The sequence below is a fragment of the Drosophila biarmipes genome, chromosome 2L (genome assembly GCF_025231255.1).
Source record: "Drosophila biarmipes strain raj3 chromosome 2L, RU_DBia_V1.1, whole genome shotgun sequence".
In the NCBI taxonomy this organism is placed as follows: domain Eukaryota; kingdom Metazoa; phylum Arthropoda; class Insecta; order Diptera; family Drosophilidae; genus Drosophila; species Drosophila biarmipes.
Genome location: NC_066612.1, coordinates 3,396,707 through 3,424,432, shown reverse-complemented (window position 1 = coordinate 3,424,432; position 27,726 = coordinate 3,396,707). Strand labels below are relative to the sequence as shown.

Below are 27,726 nucleotides of genomic sequence, written 5' to 3'. Positions count from 1 at the left end.
AAACATTATATATATGTCAGCCTCGAAATTGAACATTGTATTTCAATCTTTATTCGAAATGCATTTTTAATAATGAAAGAAATAGGATTTCTTAAATGAACTGAAAGTGAATTCAGTTTTCGTCAAAGCTAAATGATCAGCAAAGTTTCCCCCTATAAAATATTCAAAAATGTAAGTAATCGAGATTTAGAAAATCGATCCCAAATCTCGATAAGTTTGGGTAGGAGTACTGGCTAAAGGTGCATCCAAGCTCCCCACCTTGCCGCGTCTGTGTTTTGCTGTATTACTGCACTGCACGGTCACACTTTCCCTCTTTTCGATTTTTCGTTTCCGGCGAGTAAGTGTACAAAATTTCTGCTCCACGTTTTTTATAATAATTTATCTTTAATTCCCTTGCACGTGCACAGATTACTGCTGGCGAATCTTTCCCGTGTCTAACACACCGTCTAAAACAGCAAAATGGTACGAGGCCCGTGAAACGCCGACCCAACTAAGAACTAACCACATTCGTAACCCTCTATTATTGACAGGCCAAGCGCACCAAGAAGGTTGGAATCGTCGGTAAATATGGTACCCGCTATGGTGCCTCCCTGCGTAAGATGGTCAAGAAGATGGAAATCACCCAGCACAGCAAGTACACTTGCTCCTTCTGCGGAAAGGTGAGTAGGAGTGGTCCGGTGCGACGGCGATGTGGATGTGGATTAGGGTGGCCCAACGAAGGGAAGTCCAAAAGTGGATAAGGATTGTTGGTTTACAATTGCAAAATAGAGCCAAGAATGTCCATGTTCCGGAAAAATATGTTGTATCAGGAAGTTAAGATCTATAAAGTTCACCATTTTAATTCCCCTAAAATATGGAAGCTTTTGCTATAAACGATGAATAGCCAATCAGATTTTAATATTTTTAGTTTTTAGTGCCAAACATCTATATCTAAAGAAATTTAAGAACTATATAAGGCTCTATCTAAGTTCCTCCAAAAAGACGACAGATTAAAATATTTTTAATAAGAATTTAGCTCTGAACTTGCATTTCTTTTAAATAGATCCACCATTCTATTTATTTAACTATGTTAAAGTAGTTAGACACTACGTCGTGATCATTGGCATTATTGCTCGGAATTGTCCATTCTTTTCCCTCCGATTTTTTGGGGTTTAAGTTGGTCCACTCTAATGTCCCACATAGCTCTCCTCCATGAAGAGCAGTCTTCTAGCTGACTTATCATTTTTAACTAATATCAATCCATCTTATTCACAGGACTCCATGAAGCGCGCCGTCGTTGGCATCTGGTCCTGCAAGCGATGCAAGAGGACCGTCGCCGGTGGCGCCTGGGTGTACTCCACCACCGCCGCCGCCTCCGTGCGCTCCGCCGTCCGTCGTCTGCGCGAAACCAAGGAACAGTAAACATCAACGGATCGCCAATGGACACATCTAATCCAATGCTCCGCTATGTTAGTTCCCGTAGTTTTAATCTGACAACGCGATTTTCCTGTGGTTTGCGCCGTGCCGGTCATGTGAAAATAAAAAATGCTTTTTACTTTTATCAGTATGCGAAAGTGATGTTTATTGACGTTGAGCCATGGAAATACTCTTAGAAAGTTCCTTATGAATGAGTAAACTGCAAGGCGCCTTCAGTGCGGTTATGATTGCTGGACGTCTAACATTTTGACATTTATGTCGAATGTAAGTGCGTATTTGGCTGATTGTCAACTGTGCAACTGGTGTGATGTTCTTATAAGATGATTAGTTCAGTTTCCACAAGAAATGCGAAATATTTAAAAAGCAAGCAGGCTTCAGGTGATTGAAGAGCAACAAGTGCATCAGGATTGTGCTACCAACTCAACCGTATCTTCAGTTTCTCCATTTGTATTAACTTCATTTGATCGAAACATCTTCCCGTAAGATGGATCCAATCTCACAATAAAACACCTCGAAGGTCTTCTCTTAATTTGTCATTCTTTTATTTATAAAATTTAAAAAGTCTCTAAACAAACAAGAATAATATTCAAACGAAAAATTCATAGAAAAGGTTGGCTTACATTCAGTTTTGCGTTATCATTCAGTTATTCCTTCGCTTTGTGTTGTGAGAGATTTTACAATTGAGAAATGGGAAACCTATACTTAGCTAAACATATAAATCAACAATTTAAAACATATAGGCAGCTATTGTGTTGTGGTAGGCCAGGTGAACCGGTTGCACAACACACATAAACTCTAATCATATAGGATTGTTGCCGGGATAGGGTCTTGACCTGCCTGTGTTTGTAGCTTGATTGGATTCGTTCTCCTGTTTGTTATGTTAAAGGGTAATTAAAAATTGCACCGTCACCAGTTAAAATAGTTGCTATTTTGCCATATGTATATATCGTTTCTCTATAACTATGGGTTCTCCACATAATCGTTTTTAAAAATAAATTTAGCTAAAAAGTTTTACTTGGCCTGTGTCTCGTCGGTATGCTGTCGTCGCGGGTCTGTGGAACTTCCGTCTGCACTCAGGTTATGCTTCATTCTTTTGATTGGAATACTTTCGAAATATTTACACAATAGCTGAGAGAGTAAGGTTCTTCGATTTTGAGCAATATTTAGTCAATAGCTATTGTTGATGTTATGCCGAAGTTGGACTAAATCTACATTTAATTTAGAACTTAAGGTTAAACCTAAAACTAAATGCAATTTATAGTACAGTTTTGCTTGCTTCGCATATGTGTATATCGTATAGGTACTACATAAATATTTTATTTAAATGTATATTTTTAATAGCTACTTTAATCGTATTTACATTGTTTTCGTTTACTTCTCTTGCGAATGCAGTTTATAAATATTTTTACACTGTATTTATGATATGCGTGCAATTTTTAGAGATTTTACTTTTCCATTGTATAATGATTATGGTTTAGAAGCATTTTCGTGTAATTTCCATTTGTGATATGAGGAGCGCGTTATTTTGGTACAAAGCAACAGATTCTCTGTCAATTTTAAAGCCCAAAACGGGGGAGGTGCACGGAAAGAACAACCCATAAAGTGACATAGTCTAAATACAAAAAACAAGAGTAACCCTAGATTTTCTCCAGTACATTGCTAGCTAGGAATGTCGTGTGTGCTTGGATTTTCGGTGAGGAGGGATTAGAACCTTCTTCATCATCGTATATATAGGTTATTTATGTTCTGCTATGACACACTTGTGGCAATTGCTTGGCCTGCACTTGCTTGGGTTCAATTTATGTACTTTTCAAATCATATTCTGTGAAGCACAAACGTCGGTTAAATGCCAATTTATTGGTACTTGGTCGAAGCTAATGTAAATTACTTTACAATTACGTATACCTAGATAAATCGTAAATCGTAGAACTGCCTGCCTATATAAACACATATACATGCATATCATGTAAACGGATAATCTAAATTGTAGTACTGACTCTCACGCAGTCACACACGCGCATCTAGTTACTTTTTGGGAAGACATCCTGCCGCCAGAAGAATTCTTCGTCGGCAAACACATTCACGCACACAGAGAGAGATATTTGCATAGAGAGAACTTAGGATCTGAACAAACTTAGGCTACGGGGTAACGTCAAAAACAAGGGCCAGCGCGGGGATTAAACGTAGGTTGGAAGTTTTCAGTATAGTTAGTAGGATCCGTTGAGTTTAGTTGTAGTCTGGTGGTGGTGGTGGTGGACCGGTGCGCCAGCCAGCTAGTGGGCCTGCCACTTGAACTTGGACTCCATCAGCCACTGCTGGCCCTTGCCGTAGCTGCAGGGCCGCAGCAGCGGCGTGTTGGCATCGTCCCGAGTGGCGCGCTGCAAGCACTGCCCAGTGTTCGTGTGGCGGATCCACTTCTCCTGCAAAATATAAAGGGATTTAGCAAGTTTCACCTATAAAAAGTAAGTAGAGTGGGCACCCACCTCCGCATCGTAGACCCACTCCTGGTTGCCGCCCATGTTGTGGCATCGCACCATGTTGACGGGTCCGTTGGAGCTGGATGCGTCCAGGCAGAGATCGTCGGACATGATCTGCTGCCGCTTGGTGTAGGCGAACACCTGGTTGCCACCCAGGCCATGGCAATAGCTAATGCCCACCTTCTCGTTGTACTTCCTGCCCATCGTGTCCAGGCAGGTCTCCGTTTCCGCATTGCGGATCTGAGGATGGAATAATTATTAGTAAAATATATATTAATATCTTAAATCTAAGACTCTCACCTCTCCAAGATAGTAGTAATCCAGAGGCATTAAGCTCTCGGGGTAGACATTCTCCAAGTACCAGCGGAAACTCTTGCACTTGAGGCGATCGCGCAGAGCCTTACGATCGCTAACATCGCCAGCCGAAGCTTTGCGAGCTCCTAGGGTTAAGGAATAGTAAATAAAATACATAGGTTAATCGGGATGTTAGGATATTATAAAATAAAACACATATGCTGGCGAGTGTCTCGTGTATTAAGAACTAGGTGTATGTGTTGTTAGAAAGGCAAGTTAAAATGCTTTTGTGATCGGGTATAACTACAAAAGAGTTTGTGCGGGTATGGAAGATAAGTGCTATATATGATACCACAAAAATCATGCTAATACCAGAAAATTTATGCCTTTAAAAGTACCAATTATGTTATTTACAAGCGTTTGCTACATAAAACATATATTATAATATACGCAGTTTATACTTTTAGTAAACAAACAAAAGCTAAAACAAAAATCCATTACCAATATAAAAGTACATTTAGCTTGATTAGTTGTAGTTATCTATAAGGAATACAGTAAATGGGTTCCGAGGAAGGGGACCTTTATAAATAAGTCTCTAATAACCACTCCCACTAAATTTGAATGTTTTTAAACCCATTTTGTGAATATTTATCCCCAAAAATATAAATTATTTGGGGTAGAGAATGGGGACGCTTGGGGACAAAGACAAAAGACAGCAGGTGAGTGTGCTTTTTGGTGGGTGGAGGAAACGAGACCAGAACGTAACTAAAATGGCACAAAAACACAGGGAAAACGAATGGGCATCGGGGGAACCAGTAAAACAAAAACTTTTTGCAAATCAAAGATAAAAAGGTGAGGAGAGAAGATATTTCGTGGTTGGATTCAGTTGATTGATCGGTGGGTTGCTATTTTTTGCGGTTGGATTTCGGTCACGGCCATGCCATAAATCATAAATATTGATATGCATATTCATTGTGTGTGTGGATATAGACATTGCATAATGCAGGGCGTGCCGCTTGCTCGGGATAAGTATTGTAGTTTATGAATGCAGAGATATATTTAAGGAACAAAACACTATTTAGGGGGACAGACAATAGAAATTAGAGAGTGGCGAAAAGAACGTGAGCATGAGAGAAAGTGGAGGAGCATTCTGTTGTGGGTTTGTTTGGTAGGTTTTGAATATATTTGCTTTTTGGTTTGTTTTTGGTTTTTGGTTTTTGTTTTTTGTAGTTTGTTAACCTGGGTAAAAGCTGTAGTAGAACTCTTTCCAGTCGTCCAGCCACACCTCGACCAGACGGGCATTATTGTGATTGACTATCTCCGTGGTGCCGCCGGGGAAGGTGTACGGCGTAGACTTGCGGAACACGTGACCCACTCGGGAGCAGGGGGCGATCTCTAGGACGCCGCCGCACATCCACACCTGGTTTCGGGTTGGTTTGGCATGTGTGGTATCGGGTTTTCATTGGGGATTTGAATGTGTGTGGTGGTTGGTTGTTATTTTGACAATCGAGCAGTACAATCGAGCAGTTTGGTGGTCAAAGAGTGGACGAGAAAGATATACACAAAGATATATAATATGTAGAGAGTAGTTGGTAAAGAGCGGTTTCAGCCAAGCCTAGCTTTCTGTACTCCCAGTCCTAATACCTTTATGCGATTTCAAGGAAAATGGCTTTTGAATTGAGCTTTATCCAGGGGAAACAAGAAAGAGCGGCCCCTAAAAGTTGGTACTATGTTTTTTAAGGGATTATAAGCACTTTGCACTAAGGAAGGGCAAAAAATATTTAAATATTTAAATTTAGAGGCAGAACTTTATAAATATCCAGATTACTAGTTATTATGGTCTACGAATCATCTTCAAAGTGCTTATCAAACCACACCCCACCCTCAGGGCAACCAGAACACAAAAGATCTCAACTAAGGATTAAATATTAGTCACAACTTAGGGTAATAAACGAGGCATTAAATTAATTACCAATTCTTCGGATACTTAAAGCATAATTAATAAGCAACAAGTTAGGTGTATGTAGGTTACGTTTAGCTTAGGGTTTTAACTCGTTATTACTGGATACGTTAATACCTAGGCCTATGAAGTATTCAACATTAGTGTTAAGTGTCGGGAGCATGATACTATGCTTAGTTAGCTGATCTTGATGAGCGAGAGCATGAGCATGAGCTTAGGAAGAACTGAGAAACTGAGGGGAATTGAAAGAACATCGAGAAGAATTTGACTTATATGTGGAAATCATAAGAGAACATACTAAATAGATTATGCCAGTGCGGTTATAGGAAGGAAAGTTGATGTGTTCGGCCATCGATTCGGGAGCTCTCTGAGTAACATGGCATATTTAGGGATAGCTAACTATAAGTATAATTCTTTTTTGGGTATGGTATGTTTATATAGTAGGTGGTTACACGAAATCATTAGCTATAGATTAGTTTTATGCTCAAAAACATATCAGCTTGATCGAAAGTTACTGTGTGTTAGTGTTTTAGTGGGGGACCTTTTCGAAATGTGTTTTGTCTGTCTGTTAGCGTTTCGAAGCCAATTACAAATAGATAACGAGTAATTCTTAAGGCTAGGAGTTAGATGCACGCAATTTAAAATCGACTTGTGGTTGTAGGAATGTTATTTGACTGTTTAATTTGTTGATTGGTTGTTGTAGTTGTTGGTTGGTTGTTGTTTTGCGAACCTGTGCTCATCGAATAATAGAAATCACGCCACTCGTCCAGCCAAACTTCGGCCACTCGGGCCGCATTGTGGAGCACTATTTTGGCCACGCCGCCGGGGAAGGTGTACGGCGATTTGTCACGGAACACGTGGCCCACGTGGGAGCAGGGTATTATTTCTAAAATGCCTCCGCACTGCCAAATCTGCGGGTTATCATCGATGATTGGTTGTAATGGTTTGTGTTCGTGAGTAGAAATAGATTTGTTTCGTTGTTTTAGGTCGAATTTAAAGTCTTAAATTATCAAATAATGTTATAATAGAATAATAGAACAAACAAAAAAAAACGGAATCTTAATTTAAAGCAAGGCCTGAATTTGTTTCGCGGCTTGGCTTGGCAGCTAAGAAAAAAAGTTGAAACAAAACAAAAGAGAAAACGCGAAGAGCTATCTGCAAAATGCTTTGATATTGCCTTACACGGAACGACATCTCCAGATTCTCGCCGCCCCAGATGTCCATGCCCTCGTCGTAGGAGCCAATCTCGTAGAAGTAATCCTTATCGATGGAGAACAGACCGCCGGCCATCGTCGGCGTGCGCAGTGGGGCAGTCCTGTCGTTATTCCGGCGGGCCATTTCCCGCGATGGCACTCGGTACCTAGGAAAGGCGGATTAAAGAGGTGTTTCTAAAGGATTACGCCGCCCCACTCACCATCTGAAGTTGAGCTTCCAGTTGAATCCACCCCACGTGGAATCCGAGGCCGTGATGTACTCGAACGTCTCGTCGGAAATCACATCAATGATGGGGCACACAACCGTTCGACGGTTCTGCACAATCCGCGCCAGCAGCGGCTCCAGCCATCCCTCCGTGCACTCGCAATGGGCATCCAGGAAGGTGATTACCTCACCGCTTACATGCTCGGCTCCCAGAAGGCGGGCCCGAATCAATCCGGAACGCTTCTCTGTGCGCAGGACGAACGTCTTTACGGGCAGCTTGGCCACATACTCCTCCAACTGCTTGCCCAGGAAGTCTATGGGTTCAGATTGAATGGGATTAGTAAGTACGAATGAGAGAGGAAAGTACCATCATGTAATGGCTCCCTTGATGAAAACCACTTAGCAGTCATCCCCGTTAATCCCCCAACTCACCCCTTTCACTGGCATCGTCCACCAGAATGATTTCCTTGAGCAGGGCACGCGGCGACCTATTGATAACACTCCATACGGTGCGCAGCAGGGTTGTCCAGGCCTCATTATGGAAAACTATCACAATGGAAGTGGTGGGCAGCTTAGAGGCATAGTGTTTGCGACGGCAACTGAAAGGGGATGGCACATTAAAACCAGTTCGAAACCTGTTCAAGGACCAGAGTCTCACCCCTCGTGCCGCACATCAGTCAGCGAGCGATTCAACGAGATCATGTCACTGGCCAACAGATTGAACTGGTTCTCCTTGAACTTCTCCTTCATGAGATCCTTCATGTCAGCGGGTATTTTCACCGGCTTGCCCATCTCGCCCGGCTTGCCCTTGGCCTCCTGGACGGTGGGCGCGAGGAACCACTTCTTTAGCACCACGCTGGGATAGGTCATGGAAATGCCGCCCGGCGCAAAGCCCTGGCCCATGATGAGAGCTCCGCCCGCCTCGCCGTCTAGGGATTTCTCCGTGTTGATCTCATTATCGTCCACCAGCTGGTTATCATCCACCAGGCGTTCAGCGTTGGGTAACTAAGGGGAAAAGAACAAAAAAAAGATAATTAATTTTTTGACCAAATGGTACTACTGTGGAAATAGAATTTGAAATGCTACACCCACCTCCACGTCGTACTCCCCGGATCTCTTGCAGCGCCATCCGTCCTTGCCAATGCAATCCGAGTAGCGGGCAATGAGCACAAAGTCGAAGATCACCCAGACGAGCGAGGTGAGCAGGACGATACGGCAGGTGTTGGAGCGCATGCGCCCGCGCATCTTGCGTGTGAAGGTCGAGAAGGTCATGATTGTTTCTAATCTCTGTTAACTACCGTTGCTGCCTGGGCTGTAGTCCTGGGTTAACTGCGGATTTTTGGCGATTTGGGATTCTATTTTGACGATCTGATACTAATGTCTTGTTTTAGTAGGGGGCGATCATGTTAGTACCCTGTTTCAGCTTTTAGTTGAAGATATGTTGATGTGGGGATTGGGTTATCCTATGTTTATAACGTGTACGTTGCTGTTGTTGTGGTTTATCAATCGTTGTCAGACTTTTATCGCTCCCTCAAGCGTGAAATGTTGTTAGCTTTCTTGCAGTTGGTTCGGTTGTTGGCACATATGGGAGCTCCTCTCGTCTCGTCTCCCTCGCTCTGGCTGTCTGTCTATGTGGCTCCCTGGCACTCTCGCTCATGCTAGCCCGCGGTTTGACCTTTGACCTCGGTTTCCAGAGTCTCTATTGCCGCATCCTCTTAGGAAAGATCCCCAGTCCGGGGCGATTGTGAGTACCAGGTCCAGTTTCGCCTCGGAAAACACATTCCCGGACCACTTTCAGATATTTTCCTATAACAGTTTCCTCTGGTTTTTGAAAAACAGCGACCTTCGTTATTATTATTGAGCTGCAAAAGAGAGGAAAAGAAAACAATTAACATCATGATAAATCACTTTGCCGTAATGAATAGCGGTAGAGAAAAATGAAAGTTATGATTTCATATCGCTGGCGTGATTTATTTTCATACGCAAATAACCAAATAAACGCTTTTTGTTACCAAATAGATATTCAGATAATGAGGTCAATTTATTTTCGAGCTGTGTATTCGTTTCGTCTGATATTTGTTGAGCTATTTATTACCAATTTAATCAGGCGCATGCTATGTTTGCAATTAGGTTTGAAATAAATAATCACATCTATATGACATCATATTTATAAGAGTAATCTCGGGGTTGAAGCTGAGTGAATATTTCTTTTGGTAACTCTGAGATAAGTCTGAGTGATGGGCGGCTACCTGGGAAAAAGCTAACAATAAAAGATACATATAATATTTATTCCCTTGTCTAAGAAGGGGAAATCAAAGGTTTCTCTTAGAAATTGAAATATTTTTTTGAGCCAAACAAGAAATGGAATAATAAGTGAAGCAAGCAGCTTTGTAAATTTGATTTCTATTGATATTTTTGTTTGGGTCCCCTGTTTGATTCCACATGAGACTAAAAGGCAAACATTTTCCATGCAAATGGCGAAGCCTCCGCACCGATAAATCGCATCAAAGCTTAACATTCAATACCTCTTTTCCGGCTTGAATCTCGGCTTTTCTGCGAGTCCCGCCGCGGAATCTCTGGCGCTTGGCACACCAAATGCCAAAGGCAAGTTTATAAGCGGGAAAAAGAGAAAAAGCGGTTTTTTCATCTGTCCAAATGCCGTTTGGCCAAAAATTCCATTGACAAAGGTCATAGTCGCAGAGAAAAACAACGGCAAGACAAGCAGCATCGGTTCCACCAACAACTCACGCCGAGCGAGCTGTCGGAGGGAGTGAGACGGGGAGCTGGGGTGACAGAGACGGGGACAGGCAGCGGCAGAGCTGGCCAAAAGCGCAACAACTTTTAACGGTATTCGGCCAGGGCTTTTCTGGCTTAGATCGCACTCTTTCGGGGGGTATTGCCAACTTTTGGGGTCCCATTGAGCACATAAAAAGTTATCAATACTTAAGATTTTAAAATATCTTTTAAAAAAAGGTTATAATTTCTTAGTTATTCGAGGTCTATGTACTACTATTGCTAATATTGTTGATCTTAGTAAACTTATCTTCAGATCACTAGGATAGGTAATTCCAAAGATTATAATAAATGTCTTATTTTATAGAAACACTTTTAAAAAGTCCGTATAGTTTCAAGATTCCAAAAAATTGCATAAATCTTCCATAAGTCTTATCTATAAATCAATGGGATAGTTAGTATCGAACATGAAATTCTAATAAAAAGTATTTTTATCACGTATAACTTTGTAATAGCGTTTAAATTTAATAATAATATATACTGTATTGTACTTTTGCCACTTTCATCCTTTAGTTGTACTTTTCTGGTGATATTATATACCATACAAAGTAAGGGGTTTTCATAATATTCACAAACAATTACTATAATTTGTTTGAGTGAGGTTACTAAACTTTGCCGATTTGTTTTTTATGAACTTCAACACCAAGTTAGGGATTCCCCTTAGTAGGGTAGGGTGTATCAAACTTCGATTCCCTTTTCACACGACTTTTTGCATCTTCCATTTTTTGCACACATAACGTGCCTTTGAATCATTCATAAGGCATGCGACGTCAACCTCGTTGAGCGGCAAACTAGACAAGACTACGGGTCTGGGAGCTCGCAGTCGGAAAAACCAGTTTCCCACCATCCGTCCGACATCGCGTTACGGGCGCACACACACACGCTCGGCAAGGCTGCCCGGGGGCAGATGGTGCTGCAGATGCAGATGCAGGAGAGGGTGGGTCCGGGGCTGGATTTCGAGTGGGTGTGGGGGCTGGGGCCGGGGCCGGGGCAGCACTCTGCTTAAATATGCAATTGCATGTGCAAGACCCCAAAAGAGGCAAACTTCAGTGGCGCTCGCTGGAGAGCCCTTTCAGCCCTGTCAGGCCATCAATAATAAATTTGATAACAAGAAATGTGAAATATAAATTCCACTTTTTATAATTATCCAGGCAGTTTCTTGACAGGCCACGGCTAAAAGGTTAAATTAAAACCGCGCTCTGAAAAAATGCCCAAATAATTAATAATTCAGGACAGATTTCCACAGGAAAAAATATTGAAATGTCATCTCATGAAGCTTTCAATGCCCCCTGACAACTTTGTGATTTCCATACATATTTGATAAATGGAACCGGGAAAAAATGAAAACTTCTCCCATTAATTACGTGTCTCCAAAGCTGACCTAAAAAAGTTTAGAACAACAAACTACCGCGATGGCAGCGTATTGAAAAGGCATCTTTAGCCACCTGTCAAGGGGACTTTCGCCCCGATTCGCTCTGTTTTTGTCGCATTAAAATTAATCAAATTGAAACAGCTCCGTTTCACGGTTGTTTGTGCTGCCGCCATTCATTTGCATGAATATTCCACTGCAGACAATTCAATTACAATTATGTCAAATGAATACATTTTACAGTTTCGGAGTTCTGCTCGAAAAGAGCATAATTGGTTTGGTAAAATGTTGAAATTCAATTACGCCCATGGTGGGGGGTCCATGGTACCTACCCATATGTATAAAGAGGGGTTCGGCTGTCGAAGTCACGCTTTGTGAACTGCTAATTGACAGGTAATCAGTTTAACTGCTGAAAACAGCAGCGAAGGCAAACAATTATTTTTCATAAATTGCGCAGGGTGGCAAAAAACCAGAGTGAATTCCAATGGGAATTAATCACAGATAATGGGCACTCGCTGCCCAAGAATTAATTGAATTACCATCCTATAAGCATATTTATTAAATCCGCATTATAACTTAATAACACTGATAGTCAAAGAGCAATTGAGCCTTCAAGAGGCAGACAAATAGTGGGGAAAATAGACAAGGGCTGGGCGGCAAAATAAAATCACAGCATTTTCCCACTTTGTGGGACATGCAATAGATTAATTAACCCCTGACACATTGTGGGCTTTAAATTTTCCAAAAATAGTTGTGTCCTTAATTAAGAAGTCTGATTGGAATTTGGTATTTTAGACATGACAGGGTTAATTAAGCTTTGGTTATTGGGCTGGTTGTTTTAGTTATTAGGTAGATACATTTGTTTTATTGGTTTGAAATGTTGCTACACAGAAAACAATAATGCAACAATAAAGTAAACAATAAGAAAAATAAATAAATAAAATAAAATAGTTGTATATGCATTTGTTCTTGCTCTGCTTTCCATTTAAAGAAATCAGTGTATTTTTTATTGGTATAGTTAGTATAGTATTTATTGCAAATAACTATAGTTGCCCTAATGTAAAATCTTACTATACTTTATGGAATGAATAATTATAAAAAATAATCATTTACCTATACTTCAAGCACATTTCCTTAAATTGAGAATTTTTTGATAAATTCAAGTTCCTCTTCTTAAAATAAGTTCTAATGTTCTCAATATATAAACTCATATTGAGAACATTTGTACCAAAATTCAGTGCATCCTCTAATTGAGAACACAAATACTCAATTTGAGAACGTCATCATTTTCTCTGCATACTCTTTTTTGTAGTATATATAAATTGGTAAATTTTACCAGCAATTTTTTTTAGTGTAGTTATCCTTATTAAAAACTTTAGGAAGACGCTTTCCACCGCCCGCTCTCAAAATCAATAAACAGCAATTATTGCTTATTGAATTCCACAGTTCTCGGCAGTAGTTTGCTGAAACTCTCGACTCAATAGTGTTCAGTCGCAGTGCCGACAGCAATTGATGATTTATGTACGACCGTCGACTTCAATTGTTGCCGACTTCTGTGAACTTGGGCGCTGATTTCTGTCTCCTGCTCGGATTTCCGCGACGTGGGTGGGCACTTTGATGACAGGAACTCAAGTTTTGCCTTTCACCCTATGCTGCAGCACTGCGCCAGCTCTGTAATTTTTTTGTCGTTATTTAATTTTCCGGGATTTTAATTAAAATAGAGCGCGACGCGAGCTCAGCAGTGCGCAAAAATTCACAGCACGTAACATTGAAAAAGTGTCAAACTGCCATAAATTGAAATATTCCAGTGTCAGTGAAAGAGAAGCCCCTGCACCCCCTTTCTCCGCTTTCTTCTTGGCCCCTTTGGACTCCATCTTGGCCGGGTCCACAAAGCGGAAGCTAACATTTTTTACCAGGGCCCAAAGAGTGGGCGGTGGCGAGGGGAGGCGCCCGCTGAAAGCTTTTCAAGCTGCGCTGTGTTTATTGCCACTGATAAGGCGGTCGTGGGCGGGCCAGCGAGGGGCGTGGCAGGCCCCTCCTATGTACAGTAGATGCTCGGAAATTTGCACAACTTTTGGCCTTCTGAGGCGTTGTCAGTTTGCACTTTATGATAGTGAGTTCGTATAACTCAGTTATAACTATGCTTCCAAAAAAGGAATATATATGGTCTACATTTTTAATAATATCAGTCATATTGAAGAGGAATTTCAAAATGTATCTTTAATATAATTAAATAAAATATATACATTTTTTTCCCCAGAACCCTTAGTGATTAAATATAAACATAATCTCATATAAAACGCGTTTTTTAAGCAAATAACTTAAACATTTAAACTGCTGTTTTTTATGAGGTTACCTTTACCTTTTCGAGCAAAAATAAATTGAACACCATGATTTCAGAGCGCTATAAAAGAAGTTCATCTCCTTAAACTTAGTCAAATATTATATTATATTTTATAGGTAATTCCTCGAAACTGGTTAATGTTTGTACCCTTTCTTGGCAGCCACTGTAGATGAGCTTGTGAGCGCGTTTCAACTGCACTTGTGCCCCAGAACACTTAGCACGCTTGTTGAGTGTGTGGCGCGCACTCAAAAAAGCGCACAGCAATTAATTTGATGAAAATCTGTGTCAGCCCCGACAAGAAGTTCTCAAACACGAGGCGGAAGCGATGTGAGGCGGAGATAGCCGCATAATGTTAACAGATCGAAACTGTGACGTGTCCAGGAAGACACAATGATGAAAAACCACCAGTCGAATGCAACAATTTGTTTATTAGCTATGGCCGTATGACACGGGCTTCCACTTCAGGCTAAAAGAAATCATTACAATACCATCGGATATAAATTCATCAAATGTTATTAAGCTATAGTACTTTTTCCCCTACATTTCACTGACTTTTCAAATAATCCACATAGCTATTTTAAATGTAAGCTAGTGTCAAAGGGCCACCAGTGGTGGGGATACAATCTGTGCATGTTGTCAATCAGTTCGAAGTAATTTATTGATGAATAGGCGTCTGTGTTGACAAAGGTCGCGTCCCGGCGGTGACAAAAATAAAGACCACAATCGGAAAGAGCAGCAAAGCCAATAAACGAGGCCAGCCACTATTGTGACAACGCTTACAAAATGAAATTGTGACACAAAATGCAATTAAGAGTGCAAAAAACGGCAGGCAAACCAGTAACAGGAAAATAAAAACAAAGGAGCACCAGAGCACAGTGAAAACAATTTGGAAAACGTAGGCAATTAAATGCAATTAATGAAATTGTACAATTAAGAGAGTAGTTTGCTGACCCGCCGATGACCATTAGGCGACGGACTGGTTTAAGTGGGCTCCCATCTGGCCGCGATTTTCGTACATTTGCAAGCAGTCCAGATACAACTTGGGACCAACTTGTGATTTCTTCACACATAAAAGAAAATATGGTGTAGGAAGTCTGAATGAAATATCTGGTAAGGGTTTCACTCTTAACTTATGAAAATTGATCATTTTTCGATCGTTTTCTCGACCGAAGGTTAAACTAACTGTTACTTTACACTAACAAACATCTTCAATGTCAAGAACTTATGTTTAATTTAACACGCGGAAGAGAAGATGGTTAATATATAGTAATTTCAGATCAAGATGGACTATAAAATAATAAAAATAAAGAGATTTCAAGAAAATTTGCCTAAATTAACATGCTAATAATATGCTGACAATTGATCAGACATTAAAATGTAACCGCTACCACTTGACTTCCAAATACAACATAGTACCAATTTTCGATTTGTTCAGACGTACTATACCATATAATGTAGGAGATCTTGAATCGTTTTCATTTTTCACTTATGAAAACCATTTTTATGACCGTTTTCTCGACTGCATGTTAGACTAACCGTAGGTTTATAGGTAATAATAAACGATTTCCATGTTCTAAGTTACGCGGAAGACAATATTATCCCTAACATATTAGTTTTCCATTGAGACGGAGTAGAAAATATAAAAATCTCTTGAAATTATTTACATTCCTGAGAAATCTACCTAATTTAACCTGCACAACATGTTGACAAATAGACAGACATTAAATAAAACCGCTACCACTTGACTTCCAGACATTACTTTGCATACCCCAAAACAGCACAGGTTCCACACATAAATTCATCATCTGAATGCCCCAGCATGCGCCCCGCGTATAAATCATCCTACTTGGTCGGGCCCTGAAAATATTTGGTACAATTAAGAGCACTCGTCTGGCGGCCCACACTTCAACAACAAGTCGCGCCGAACTGAAATAAAAAAGTTCTCATAAATATCAAGACTGTTCCCTGTTTTCCCCCTGGTTTCTCTGGGGATAATGCTTGTTGTAGGTGTCCGGGGCCCTGCACTCGGACCGGGGCACTTTCATGATCTGTGGCCAACTGCCAGAAATGTCGGGGGCTTCGCGTTCGGGAGTTCGGGAGTTCTGGAACTCCGCCGACTGCCTGATGTGAAAGGCGCGTAATTTATATTGCACACAAATAAAATTTATTTCGGTTTCATGTCGGCATGCAGAGCAGCCGGTAAGCCCGGGAATGAAATGATACAAATTAGCGCTATAAATACGCCCCACACAGCAGCGAACGGGTTCCACAATCCACACAGGGCTGGCTTTTGGAGTCATAAAAACAAATGCGAGCCAAGTCCGTCCGGCAGGTTAATGAACTAAGACGTCGTCGTCAGCGACGATGACAACGCCTCGCAATTTCAGCTAATAAAATGCTAATTTCCCCCCCTCACCAGACCCTGCTCTCAGCGCAGTCGTACTTTCCTATGACGATATATCAGCCAGTTCTGGGAATCATCAGAACCATGAGTTATGAGGGAGCTTATGATGATAACATGAGAGTTCCTTATAGTTATCAGTTCCTTTCTTTCCTCTAATGGCAAATATTAGCACTTAGGTTATAAAGAAGACCCTCGTATTAATGATATATCAATATACTTTATAACATACCAGTTTTGTATCTTTAAGTGTTGGTATCAAAGCCAATTCTTGGAATTCTTAGAACTATTATTATCATAATATATATTTCCAAGTAAGATTATCATTATAAGGAATACTGCTATCTTTAATATATTTTACATTAATATACTTAATTAAACTCCCTTAAGACACCAAGTTACTAAGTGGTCTTACTTAAAGAAGCTCTACTGTTCCCACCGATAAAATCCAGTCGTGTTCAGAGATATGGGAATAGCAATTAACAGAGTCCCCCAGAGGGGCGCGACAAAGGGTAACGTCTGGGGAACGCTCCTAACTAAGTGAAACACAACAGGTTCTTAACATTCGGCACACATATTTCAATTTAAATAACGCCGTGTGCTTAACCAAAGAAACTCCTCTTATGCAGCTGCTTAAATACATTATTTGCTTACAGTTGTTGCCAGTAATGTGAGCTTTATATAATTTAAATTTAACCCAGTTAATAAACCAAATAAACGCAAGCCGAGCTAAGTAAATAAACACATTTTAAAAAACCACAAAAGTAATTCATTTGATTGCGCTGTGGTTGGGCATCAATCAACATAAATGGACAAAGCCATAAAAATTGCTTTGAAGATGAGATTTTTCCGCCGAACATGGAGAAAATAAATGACAACGAATTAAATAGGAATTTTCGAGAGGAAAAACGAGAAAATAGGAGGGGAAAACCTGTCACCAAACCAAGAAAAATGTGTCGAAATACGAAAATTGACAACTGAATAATGTATATGGATATGGGGACATATTATCATCATCATTATCATTTGCAATCAACTGTTCCAGGCTCATAAAGCGGATTTTGCGCTAATTTTTGTCTTTTCTTCTTGTGGAATCTTTTGGCAGAAGAAAGAAAAAATTTCATGACTCGCATTTTAATTAAAAGTAAATAGAAAGAGAGACGAAATGGGCAACTGAGGAGGACAGAGAATCGGAGCTTAATGTTCGGCATGTGTACACAGGGAGAAATTTCTATTGTAAACATATATATTAAATGGTATTAAGTGTGAGCATGCTGGTATATTATGCAATGCATTCTAGTGTGTACTTTCTATAATTGAATTTTGAGCATCGATATACAATAGATATCGATGACACGAAAATTTCGGTTGTTGAAGCGCAGCCAACTTCACTTCACTTCAAAAAAGATAAGGAAAGAAGCTGAATAAATGATTGTTTAAAAAAATTATACAAATGTTCTCAGAACATAGTTCTGTGTATCGAGGGGAAAGGAAAGTAATATGGGGGAGAAGAAAAGATTCCGCTGTGTTAAATGTAGCAGAAGAGGATAAGTAAGAGGCGGGGGCGTTTAGAAAGCAGAAATATGCTAAGCGACCCAGCGTTTGCATAGCAATTGCTCATTTACAGTACTCGAGTTCTTTTTCTGCGGCGTTTTTTATTTAAAACAAACTTTGTTTTTTTTTTTGCTATACCACTTTCCTGCAATTTGTAAAACTTTGCACGAAAACGAGGCGGGCAAAATAAAAAAAGAATGAAAAAGGAACCCTGCGCGTAAAGGGCAGACAAATAAGTGGAACAAACGAAAAGTTTTTCGAGGTTTGACATTTGGCACAATGGTTATTCTATTTGGACCATCATTGGGTGGGCCTGAACCCGGACCCTCGGAAGCCCCCTCCTGGCCCTCTACCCGCATCATTAACTTGCCTTTGTTTCGCTTTGTTCTGCCTCTAATTATGCCCGGCAGCTTCGTTTATGCGATTAAGCCAATTATGCATTGAGAAAGGTTGACTTAATTAAATGGGATTATAATTACTGTTTTGGAAAATTTGAAAATTCGGGTGCTTTGCTGGTACGCGATGGTTACCAGATGCAATGTGAACTAAATTTAGGGAAATAATTGGCTTTTAAAAGGCATTTGTTTTGTCTTTATGATGTTGGAAGTTTATTACTTTATTTAAATGTTTTCTACAATTTTAAGCTTTGAACAGTATAAAAATGAGTTTTCTGAATAGCACGCTTCTCATTCGTTTGTATTTTATCTTACAAACTCAATTCAATCAGCTAAACTAGTTTTACCAAATCGAATCAAACCAGGTCAGTGGGTTTTCGAATAAAATACCCAGTCCCCACTCTTATCACAAAAACCAATCACGCATGAACGAACTCGGAAGTAACACAGATGCCATGGGCGGCGGATGAAAAGGGGGCGTGGACGTGATTCGACTGTTTTTGCGGTTTTTCAATCCGCCGGCACACCCTACCCTCCCCTCTCTCTTTTCGGCGGACTTCTTCCTTCCCCTTCTGGCAAGCACACACACACAGCATCTCCTCTTTGTCCCATTAAAATGTTATTTCCTTATTATTGCCTTGACTTAATCGCCTTCCTTGCCAGCAGGCTGTGGCCCCCATCTCCCCCGCCGACTTCTTATTTTTTCCCCACTGTCCTACTTTTATTGCACTCTCCTCTCAGTTTTCAGACTCATGTAGGGGACAATTGTCTCCCCACAGCCGCCCATATCCACATTTGGGGCCATAATAATAGCTACCCACTTTTGGTGTCTTCATTTTCAGTTACTCTTTAATAATATTTGCTTAGGGTAATTTTGTTTATTATTTTACACCCATCATATTGTGGATATTTGACTAATAAAGCACCACAAACATTTAACTGTAGGTGTAACAGGTAAATTACTAGATAAGATTGGGAGATTTCTTTGAATTGCTCACAATTATTTTTTTTCCAGGTTTAAGAATGTACTATATGAGTGATTGCTAGACCTTATCAACGAGGCTCCGGTTTTCACTTTCAATTTTTTTTTTTTTCGTTTTACTTCTTAAAATATGTTGGTATATTTTAACTACTTTCTGACCCTAAATATATTTCCAAGCAACAAAACAAAACAAATTGGCAAATAATTTTTTTCCATTTCTCATATCCTCACTTCAGAGCTATAATCTTACCCTCGGCTGTAGGAACATATGAGTGACTGCCGGACTTATTCCCCCATTTCCATTTGGCTCCTCGTTTTCATGTGATGCGTGTCCATGACAATGGAATACAAATTTCTATGGCACACATTTGCTTATTTCTGCTCCCTTGGATTTTTTATTATTTTTTCGTTTGCTGTTTGGAAAGGCAGGCTTACACAACCTCATAATCTTCGGCCGGGCGCCGCCACAACAAACTAACGCAAAGTGCCAGACCCCGACACTATGCCAAAGAATTTCTGAGTCATCGTTGCGCATTGTGATTATAATGGGACATCATCTGCAGATTTAAATTTCAATTTACACAAGGGATTTTAAATTGTAGCTGTAGAGAGAACATCCAACAATGTGCAGGTTGTATGTGTGAATGCAAGAGGAGAATCGAGACTTGTTAGCCATAGAACATTTCGACATCTATCACTATCAATTGTGTCAAAGATACTTGGAATTCATCAAGCTCTGGCCCAAACTTATTTGCGAAGGGGGGGCAAAGGAGGAGAAAACTCTTTGCCAACAGTCTAGGAAAGTTTCTGAGCAAATGTAAGCAAATAATAAAGTTATTTGGCAAGCATTTACCCACAAATACATTTTTTGGGTCGGGGAAAACAGACAAAGCAGCTTATAAGTGCAAACGATATTTTAAAAGTATATATATAACCTGAAGCCAGGAGATTAAGCATTAAAAGTATTTACATTTTCGGCAGATGATTCTATTTACTGTTCGTTCGAGACTCCCAATACAAATGGTTTTTGGAACCATTGAGTGATTAATTTCCCGGATGGGTTTAACGAGAGGCTGCATTGTTCCGCCTCTGTTCATCATTGGATGTTACCATTGTCAGCTTATCGGCTATGCAAATGGCATTGGGCTGCCTTCCCGACACACAAATTGATTGGCAACACGCGGCAGGGGAAAGGCAAGTGCCATTGAACTAATTAAAGTACCTTGCGTAACGTTCGACGCTGCTTAACCGTAGTAATTAGCTGGAAGAGGTGACTCTCTGCCCGGGGGCAACACGTGAATCGGAAAACCTCGACTGTGAGAGTGCCAAATTATGTTAGGTAAATGTTATTTCAATGTTCCCCTATCGCTTTTCTGCCAGTGCCTCAGATAGCAGAACATTCTTTCCGGCTTCTTTTCATGCACTAATAGCTGATCAGAATTTATGGGGCCACCAAGCCGCCAGCCCAGTGCAAGCCCACCCGTCCACCCACTGCTTTGCATTGCAGCCAGCGGAGCTGCGTTGCCAGCCTTGGTAAATATGCTGTGCTGGCTGCTGCACTGGACCTTTGTGGCTAATGCAGCCATTGTTGCCGGCGCGTTTGGTGGCTCAGCGCTGTCAACTTGGCTGCTTTCCGGGCCCATCTGGTTATTCCCGGAGGTTGGAACCCAGCATACTTGGCGGGCAACCACAAATCAGGTAAGTGTACTTGGCAAAGTGCTTGGTTTTCAATTATTTGAATTATTTTCCCGTTTTTACATCGATAACTTTCATAAAGTAAGGTAAATATTTAACAATTTTAAATGCTTTGCTAATTATTAAAGAAATTCTTTTTTGTTTTGAGATTTGTACTCTTAAAATAAACTTCTGAGTGTTAATTAATAATAATTAAATGCCTTTTTTATAATAAAAACTGAAATAATGACTACAATTTTTTTTCTTCTATTTATTATTTTTTTATTTCAGAATAGAGGCGCTACTCACTTAGTAAGATTGCTATTTAATGACAATAAAGGCCTTTCAATTCAGAAAAATAGATACAACACATCAGTAAGGTTCCTGGATGGTTGAGTTTCAATTAACTCGTATTACTTCAAGCCTCATCACTGGATAATAAACCAATTACGTGGTGAAAATAGAAACTGGACAGATTTCACAGCCCGTTGTTTTAATTTGGCATTACTGGCGGTGCTGCTTGGCTGGCTGGTTCGCTCCAGTACGACTCGGCTGGGCCTTCAGCGGACCGGGCTTGCGTTTGAGATGGGGTCTGGGCTCGGGTCCCGCTTTCGGACGGGCTTTGTCAAGCTCGACCCTGGGGGCATGGCTCATAAATTTCCGCTGCCATTGCAATATGAAATATATGCAACATAATTGAATTGCGCCCGTGTGGGTGCAGTGGGCGGCGCACTGTTAATTTTTAATTTACGCTCATAAATAATCAAGGCATTTTCATTAGACTACAGTTTAGGGCGAACGAAAGGAGAAAAATCCGAGGGGAAAAACTGCCAACTCATGGGAGAACCAACGAAAACCAAACATAGGTTGTAGGGAAATGGGAAAAACAAGGGAGGGAGGTAGCAAGTATTGCACTCAATGGCACCCACAAGCAGTTCTTACTTTACAGAAAATATGTTTTAAAGGAAAAGTGAAATACAAAGGATTCCTGTTCAAATAACCCCGATTTCTCCTCCACATCCTTATCCTGGACAAAAAATGTAATTTATACCTTTTCAGAAGCGTCTCGAGCTGGGAAAATAGCAGGGAAATGCAGCTTATAAACACCTTTTAGCCCGCTTAAGTGCCAAGAATAGAACTAAAAGTGCTACATTTGCGGAATAGATTCCGCTTCTGGTGCTAAATGCCGCGTAATCACTTTCGGAAGCCCGTAAAAGCGCAACCAAGAGACCCGAAATTCCGGAGACTGGGGGTACGACAAAAAAGCGAGGCAGTCAGGTGGGGGAGTGCGAAAGCTGTGCAAATATACCAAGTCAGCTACGTCAGCTGGGGCTCTTTTCTTTTTCAACGTGTACCTTGTGACACTCGAAACAGCAGCTCCGAAAACGGGTATGAAAAAACAAAAGAAATAAGGCCAATGATGCTTGTAATTGTAGCTCCAGTTGGCTCCGACTCTGTTGGTTTTGCAACTGCTGTGCCGTCGCCGTATTTTCTACCCATTTTCGCTGCCCCCACCCCCGCTCCGACTGCTTTTGGCCATGACGGCCAATTGCAGTTTCAAGGCTGCGACTCCAGCGCTCCAGCGCTCGAGCACTCCATCTTCTTCACTATCACCGTCGGCACAGCCATCGCCATCGCCATCGCCATCGCCGTCGCCATCATCGCATCGCGTCGCATTGCATCGCCCACATGGCAAACAAGTCTTAAAAACTCATTAACGTTTAATAATGTGAAAAGCGAGATGCCGCCGGCGGAGCACTTGGCCACTGAGTGTCACCAGTTGGCGGTGCAGAGGAAGACATTGGAGCACTTTCCGACATTTCAGGGGAGTTGGTATATGATTCACCACCGAATTAGCAAGATGGACTGGTTGAAAATGTGAAGTTTTATAAAAAAACCTCCCCTATTCGGTTTTATTATTTCAGTTTCAAGATGATCTAAGTTTATTTCTTATCTAAACCCTTGAATATGGCTTAAATATTTCATATTTCCATTAATTATTTGAGATTCCAAGATGATCTTAGTTTTATCCTCATCAGGAACCCTGAATAATTCTTATATATTCCATAACTCCATTTATCATTTGGGATCTTAACATATATCATATGTTTCATATATTTCTTGATTCCATTTGATATTTCTGATTCTAAAAAAATCGTATTATTTTTTTCATTGACAAGTTATCTAAACCTTTTATGTATAAAGATGAATCAACTAAGTGATATATGACTTGCTCTATACTTCACATTTCCTACTCATAATACCAGTTTCTAGACAGTCTTACTATTAGCCTCATCAAAAATATATGAAAACTTTGAAAAAGGATTATATATTTTAGTATATCACTTCAAAAAGGTGATTGTTTTAAAACCATATTCATCTAAATGATATAAAATTACACATATTTCCTCTTTATGAAACCAGTTGCTAATTTTTCCCTGTGCAGCTACCCAGCACGCCTTGTTTACTGCCCCCGATGGACACTTGCTGCACTCAATCAAGCTCGGAAAAGCAAAGAGGGTTGATATGAGAGGTTGGCGTACGGCAGGGGGCTAAAACCCGGGATGAGTTTTCTTCATTTGGCCACGAGTGGCAGCAGGCAACTGCAACACGACCATAAAAGATGACACAGCCAGCGTGTTTTTTCAACGAGAAAGTGACCACAGAAAAGAAGAAGCTCAACATTACCTAATAGACCTCTGTATAACCCCTTAGTAAAGTTAGGAAATCTACAAAACAATTCAGAAGAATTATAAAGCATCTTTTTAAAGACAAAGTAGTTGTATTTTCTAAACCAATAGCAAGAACCTGCTTCAGAAAAAGATAAGTCAGACATTCTCCCCTCCAAAAATAAGAGTTCCAATTAACAGCTTCGTCAACGCAGACAGTTCTCTAACCCAGATATCTCGCCTATTTATAGAGCCGCATGCCTTGCCATCACAAACTCGATCATGAGCAGGAAACTGTGTTTAAGCCACGGCATTTTGTCGTCTCACCTGGGCCAGCTTTATCACTTCTTGCCGTCCGTCTGCGGACCAAAGAAAACCCAACAAAACCGCATGACAGTGCTATAAAACCCCAGCTCCATCCTAGACAATTACGACGCAGCAAAACCCGCTTTGCTGCGGGGAAATCTCTCCTGGCCCAGCATCTATCTATCCATCTGCAGCCTCTTCTTTGCACGCTGCCAGCCATAACTGTAGTTGCAGGTGTGTGGGTATGTACTCGCACTCGTTGTTATTGTAGTTTCGGTGTTTGCTCGGGGGAATTTACGGAGCGTTGATGGCTTTCTCCTCCAAGAGTTGGATTTGTAGAGGAGAGCGGGAGTCGGAGGCAGGGGCACGGATAACACGGTGCTCCAAACTGGGCAGCCTGGGTGGAGGAGCAGGTGGAGGTGATCTCTAGGCCATTAAGAGTGGCCAGTGGCCAGTGGCCAGCAAAAAGTTTTCGTTTATTGGCGGCATGGGCCAGTTTTATAGCTTCATTTGCACACAACAACGGCTGCAGAGGCCGAGGTCAGGTGGCCGTGTCATAGGGGGCGGCTGGGCGCGCAGTGGGCGTGGCTAATTAGCAAAGTGCAAGGTGGATCGCAGGGCTCAAGCGGAACGGTAGCCAGAAGACCTCAGGGTCTTCCGGCTAATCGAAAGCTTAAGCTGGACCTATAACATGAGAAGCAGCTTATTTTGGTTAGTATTTAAGAAATCTTATCATTTATATTAGGTATATTAAAGTATGGCAAGAGCTGGTCTAATTTTGGTCTATGCGCCAAATTTAAATATATTTTGAGATAAGGTTAGCTAACTAAACAATTCCACCGAAAAGCCAACCCAGTAACTTGCCTAAACATATTTATGGCGATAAGACTTTCCGGAAAATGATAGGGGTACCTTTCTCCTTCAACTATGAAACATCAAAATATGCTCTTAATTATATGTATATAACTAAATGCAAAAATAATCACGGCTCATTTGCTTATCTGAACACCAAAACGTTCAGTTTTAACATTTTAAAAGCAATGTGGCCCAGCCGAATGAGTAATACCTCCGAAAATTCAACCGAAAAAGCACCCAATAGCACTTTGAGCAATCAGTCGGAAATGTTCCCGCGAAATCTTTCCCACAATCAGGGTTTCTTCTCTGTGTGTCGCCCTGCCATTGGCTCCATAGCCAGCCACCCGGCGAAAAGTCACGACCCAAGTGAGGCATTATATTCCGCCGATCCGGCGGTCACTATCATCATTACAGTGCGGCCGATAAGTACGTGGCCCATTGTCATTAGCTCTGGGCATTAATTGCAGGTGGAAAGCGGCGACCTTAATGCACTCGGTTCCACGGTGGGCTGATAAAAGAAATGCATTGGCAATGCCACGAGATAGGAGCAGGAAAAGGGGGGAAACTAGTACCTCGACTAGGAGATATCCACTGATTAGTATTCTGTTTCATAAAATATTATTTTCGGATGTGGAGAATGTAATGAACGAACAACGAAAGAGGTTTCTTAAAAAGTTCAATGTAGATATTTTGTACATTTTTCAGAAATGTATTCCAAATTTGCGATCTTAAAAATTATGAAAAACGTATTGCTCAGCCTCTGCCGGAACACGTACAGCATAGAACAGCTGCTGTCTCACACAAGGTATAGTACCTCGACTTAGAGATATCCATTATTTACTATACTGTAAATAAAGATTATAAAAACCAAAATATTTTTTTTAATAAAATTATAGGTATATATTTTATAACAAATGAATGAAAAAAAATTTTAAGTCTTCAGTCTCTGTACTTCTATAAGAACGCAACTCTTGATCGCTATGAAGAATGTATGTATTTATAAGATCAGAACCGGCAAGTACTATATAGAATATATCCCTCTTAACAGAAAATGTTACGGATACTATCTTCGAGGTCTTAAGAACCTTAGGTCCATGGACTAAACTGTTGATCCCGATAAGGAATATATTTGTAAGATCAGAACTGGCCAGTACTATGTAGTACCAACTCAAGAAAGCAATGAATATTAACCAGGAAAACTGCATTTAGTCAGTGAATCGGAAAGGCATCTTCGGGATCTTAATCATCTCAGGTCCATTGAATCAACTGTTGATCCCGATAATCTATCTACCTGTAAGATCAGAACTGGCAAGTACCAAGCAGAATGCACCCCTGCAACTAAAAAAGTAGCGGGTACTAAGCGGGAAAACTGCATTTAGCCAGAAAAACGAGAATAGGCATCTTCAGCTCGGCGGATTGTATTTACACGAACCGGTTTAATTGGCTCGACCTCCAATCGAAATCAAGTTCACGAACGCACTGTGATTAAGAGTCCAATAGGTGCACGAGTGCACGGGGAAAACACATGAAGAGTCTCGTTGGAAATCGCTTACCCGAAGGGAAAATCTCTGGAAGCCGCAGGCTGTAAGGATGAAGGCGGAGAACAACAAAAACGCTGCAGGATTAAGGCGATTTTTTATTTTTTTTCGAGAGTGTGTGTATGTGGCGAATTAAAGTGACCAACAAAAACAGACACACACACACACACACGCAGGCCGCTCACTAACTAACACACACAGCCGCACGCACGGCGAGAGAGAGGTGGAGATGGAGTGGGAGAGCGAGCGAGGGGAGATTCGGGACTTGAACACGTTTGCCGCGATTGCGAGTCCGGCGGAGGGCGTAGCACCGCCCCTAGATGGTGGGCGACCCGGTTTATTTACACGTCCGTATGCCCGAATTACCGATATGTACGTGTGTACGTATATCGCGTGGACCGCGCCTGCTGCACTTTCCACTTCCACTACCACAGCCACAACTCTCTGTTGCGTACGCCCGTGTGCGTGTGTGCCGCGAGTGCGTATCAAGTGCACACGTATGCGTCCGCTGCTGATTTCCCCGACTTCAGGCGACTTTATCCCGGAGTACCAGCACTCACACTGCACTGCACTGTCAGATCCCTTGATTAGCAATTAACTCGCGCGACGCGACATAGCCCACTCGAAGCAAAAAAATTTCGACTGCCAACAAACACGCCGCCAACACTGCATTTATACGGCAACACAGAAATCGACTTGCCCGAACACGACGACGGTTTTCGTTCAGTTGAGCGCCGATTCACCAACACTGCGAACGAGTGCGAGTGCGAAGAGAGTTGGCGAGTGCTCTCGGGGTGGCCGGACGCAAGGGAATCGCTCTCCCGCTCTCCGACGTATCACTGCAAGCAATGGCACGAGAGAACTATCGTGGGGCTGTATATTCTCACCAACTTAAGAAAGACTGATACAAATACTGATAGATAGAGCAAATTTAAGAAACAAAAATTCTTCCATCTTCTGAGAAATGTAGTAAGGTTTCCCAACTGTCCAATTGGAACAACGCAATTGGGGCACCGGCAAACGTAAGGTTCAGGGAACGTAAGCAAACGTAAGCCACCGTAAGGGTCGGTAAAACGCATTTCGGTGAGAGAGAGCGGACAGCAGATGTTTCGGGTGACCAGCTCGGGGTCATCGGTATCGATGTGGCGCAACACAGAGGTTCTCTGCTTGAGCGTACAGGAGAGCTATCGATAGTTGAATAGTGGTGCCGATGGTCAACCATTGTAATCGATAGGTAGAATAGGTTTTATAAGGAAAATCTAGTATTTGTTAAGTTATAC

At 41.3% G+C, this 27,726-nt stretch overlaps 2 protein-coding genes across 5 annotated transcripts; one reads left to right on the top strand and one right to left on the bottom strand.

The window, feature by feature from the left end:
* Positions 1 to 298: 298 nt before the first annotated feature.
* On the top strand, positions 299 to 1,546 carry LOC108029108 (60S ribosomal protein L37a). Its single transcript, XM_017101220.3, has 4 exons — positions 299 to 337; positions 408 to 462; positions 531 to 659; positions 1,255 to 1,546. The coding sequence occupies exons 2-4, from the start codon at positions 460 to 462 to the stop codon at positions 1,399 to 1,401; spliced, it is 279 nt and encodes a 92-aa protein (XP_016956709.1). The 5' UTR covers positions 299 to 337; positions 408 to 459; the 3' UTR covers positions 1,402 to 1,546.
* A 390-nt stretch (positions 1,547 to 1,936) lies between these two features.
* Positions 1,937 to 27,158, bottom strand: LOC108029107 (polypeptide N-acetylgalactosaminyltransferase 5). 4 transcript variants are annotated; one of them, XM_050884807.1, is made up of 11 exons: positions 27,007 to 27,158; positions 26,462 to 26,490; positions 8,659 to 9,428; positions 8,225 to 8,571; positions 7,999 to 8,165; positions 7,562 to 7,880; positions 7,330 to 7,507; positions 6,878 to 7,058; positions 4,194 to 4,333; positions 3,900 to 4,133; positions 1,937 to 3,836 (listed from the first exon to the last, which is right to left on the bottom strand). In XM_050884807.1, the coding sequence occupies exons 3-11, from the start codon at positions 8,836 to 8,838 to the stop codon at positions 3,690 to 3,692; spliced, it is 1,893 nt and encodes a 630-aa protein (XP_050740764.1). In that variant the 5' UTR covers positions 8,839 to 9,428; positions 26,462 to 26,490; positions 27,007 to 27,158; the 3' UTR covers positions 1,937 to 3,689. The 4 variants fall into 4 exon arrangements, with proteins under 4 accessions (XP_050740764.1, XP_050740765.1, XP_016956707.1 ...); XM_050884808.1 differs by having other exon boundaries at positions 26,462 to 26,523; positions 27,007 to 27,131; XM_017101218.3 differs by lacking the exon at positions 6,878 to 7,058 and adding an exon at positions 5,427 to 5,607 and having other exon boundaries at positions 26,462 to 27,140.
* Between the last annotated feature and the right edge of the window lie 568 nt (positions 27,159 to 27,726).